Source organism: Limulus polyphemus, unplaced genomic scaffold (assembly GCF_000517525.1).
Source record: "Limulus polyphemus unplaced genomic scaffold, Limulus_polyphemus-2.1.2 Scaffold711, whole genome shotgun sequence".
NCBI lineage: Eukaryota > Metazoa > Arthropoda > Merostomata > Xiphosura > Limulidae > Limulus > Limulus polyphemus.
Window position 1 is genome coordinate 119,751 of NW_013666321.1, and position 2,029 is coordinate 121,779.

At 32.6% G+C, this 2,029-nt stretch overlaps 1 protein-coding gene across 3 annotated transcripts in view; it reads left to right on the forward strand.

Annotated features, from left to right (window-relative positions):
- The window catches only part of LOC106460110 (methylosome subunit pICln-like), a 25,819-nt gene that overhangs the window by 13,619 nt on the left and 10,171 nt on the right, over window positions 1-2,029 (forward strand). For all 3 annotated transcript variants that reach the window (XR_002610684.1, XM_013919794.2, XM_022386750.1), the window contains exon 3: window positions 1,281-1,423. Coding sequence is in view for 2 of the 3 variants with exons in the window: in XM_013919794.2 (XP_013775248.1) it covers window positions 1,281-1,423 (143 nt within the window). In the remaining variant the exon portion in view is untranslated. The remainder of the gene's footprint in view (window positions 1-1,280; window positions 1,424-2,029) is intronic.

The window sequence follows — 2,029 nt, forward strand, 5'->3', positions numbered from 1 at the left end:
TTTGCTATCCACACTCCCCAAGATTTTGAAGTGTTTAGAAGTGACATTTGTGTCCCAGTCCTGTAAACAGTGGTGAAGGATGGACGACTGTGACACAAATGTAATTTCTAAACACTTCAACATCTTGGGGTGTGCAGATAGCAAAGAATGCTATGCACTAAGGAAAGTTTGTGGATACACAAGATGCATCCTGAATTAAATTTAAACTTGATAAGTGAAAAAAGTAAGGTATTCATGTACAAGTTGTGTGTGGTCTCAGTTAGAATGATGTTTCTGTTTGGGTCTCTATAATACAAGAAAGATACTAGCATGTTGAAAAGAGTGCAGTGAGAGAGTACTAAAATGGCATTCAAAATTTTGTTCCAAATGGAGCTTATAAGTTTTGAAAAGTATAAAGACTAAGTTTTGTATTTATTTTATCTGAAGAATAGAACTGAAGATGATCCTATTAAGGTGTTTGAAATAACCTCTAGGGTTTGACAGCTTCTTGTGGTTAGCTACCTCTTCTTTAAAAACAAAAGTAGTAGTTTACCAAGTGTCTTGCAATTACGGAGGGACAGAAAAATTCTAGAAACCAGGATAAAAGAACATTAAAAATATTTTATGTGCAAGTTACAGGAACAGACACAGATAACTGATATATTGCAGAATGCACAATAATGACTGGAGAAGCTATGAAATGGAATCCCCCCCCTCCCCAAAAAAAAACAACAACAAAAAACAAACAAAGCAAGTCTTAGAGGAAGCTTACTATATAAGGTTAAACAAGACTGAAATAGTTTAAAAATAAGGAATTGTGTCACTTGTAACAAATACAGCATTGTAAGTGTTTAAAAACTAAAGTCACAGAAACCAGTTTGCAAATTGGGCTCTTTATTTTGGGCATTTTTCTATGCATCACCAGGGCACTACTGTGGAGTCTGATGTTTCTTCTTCAAGGGTTTTTAAGATGAACATTATAACCTTTCAGTCACTGTGTTAAAAATTTACATGGTACTGAAAACACCAAAAATATTTGATTCTGTATCTTGTCCCTGATCTTGAGAATGACATAATGCCTGCAGTTTCTGATTATGCATATTATTTCACTCCATTAGTTAAAATCAAAGCAATTGAAGTATGTAAGTCATATTGGAGTGTTAAGTGTATTTTTATTTAAAGAGGAAAACTAGGTTTAGATTTTGAATACTTCTATAGATATGTATGTAATAACAAAAAGAAACAAGGGGGAAAAAAGGTTGTATAAAACATTGTTCCTTTCTTTGTGGTGTCCCATGTAGTCGGCTCTCATGGGTTGGGGAGAATGGCCAGGGATTCTCTTTGGAGTATCCATCTATTTGTCTACATGCTGTGTCTCGAGACTTGAATGCTTTTCCTTGTGAATGCCTGTATCTGATGATTGATGCTGAACTGGAAAGTAATGGTATGTAGTGTTTTTGAAATGCATGTGGAAGTGGTATAATTAATATTCATATTGTAATTCATTCTTCTCAACTGTGCCTTAACTATTAATAAAAGATAACTTCTGAGGTTTGAGTTATATGTACATTTTCCTTTTTTCAAATGCTTACTTCTGTATATTGTAGTTATATTGCTTCAGGATGTTTTGAAAGCCTTTTAGGTCTACCATAACTAGACACCACATTTCTTTACCTTCTTGGATGAATGAAACAATTTGATTAGAACTCCTCAAAAACTGAAGTTGGTTGTTAACTGGTGATTTGTATTGAGAAGGTATTTTTATATTTATTAATAACTTTGTTTCTAAAAATTCCACAATCATATGAGACCTTAAGGTCATTAGAAAGAGAAGCATTTAAGGTAAATTAATATTCATTGTGAAAATTCAAATAAATCGTCATTTGTATGTACTTACAAGTAAATGGAGAACAAATTTTCTTAGTAAACTGACTATTTATAATACAATAAACCACTGTGGTATGATTTACCCTAATGTATAGTTAAACAATGTATTTTATGAAAGAGCTTTATTGTTATCAAAAATCATGTTGTTGTTGTTCGTCCTTCG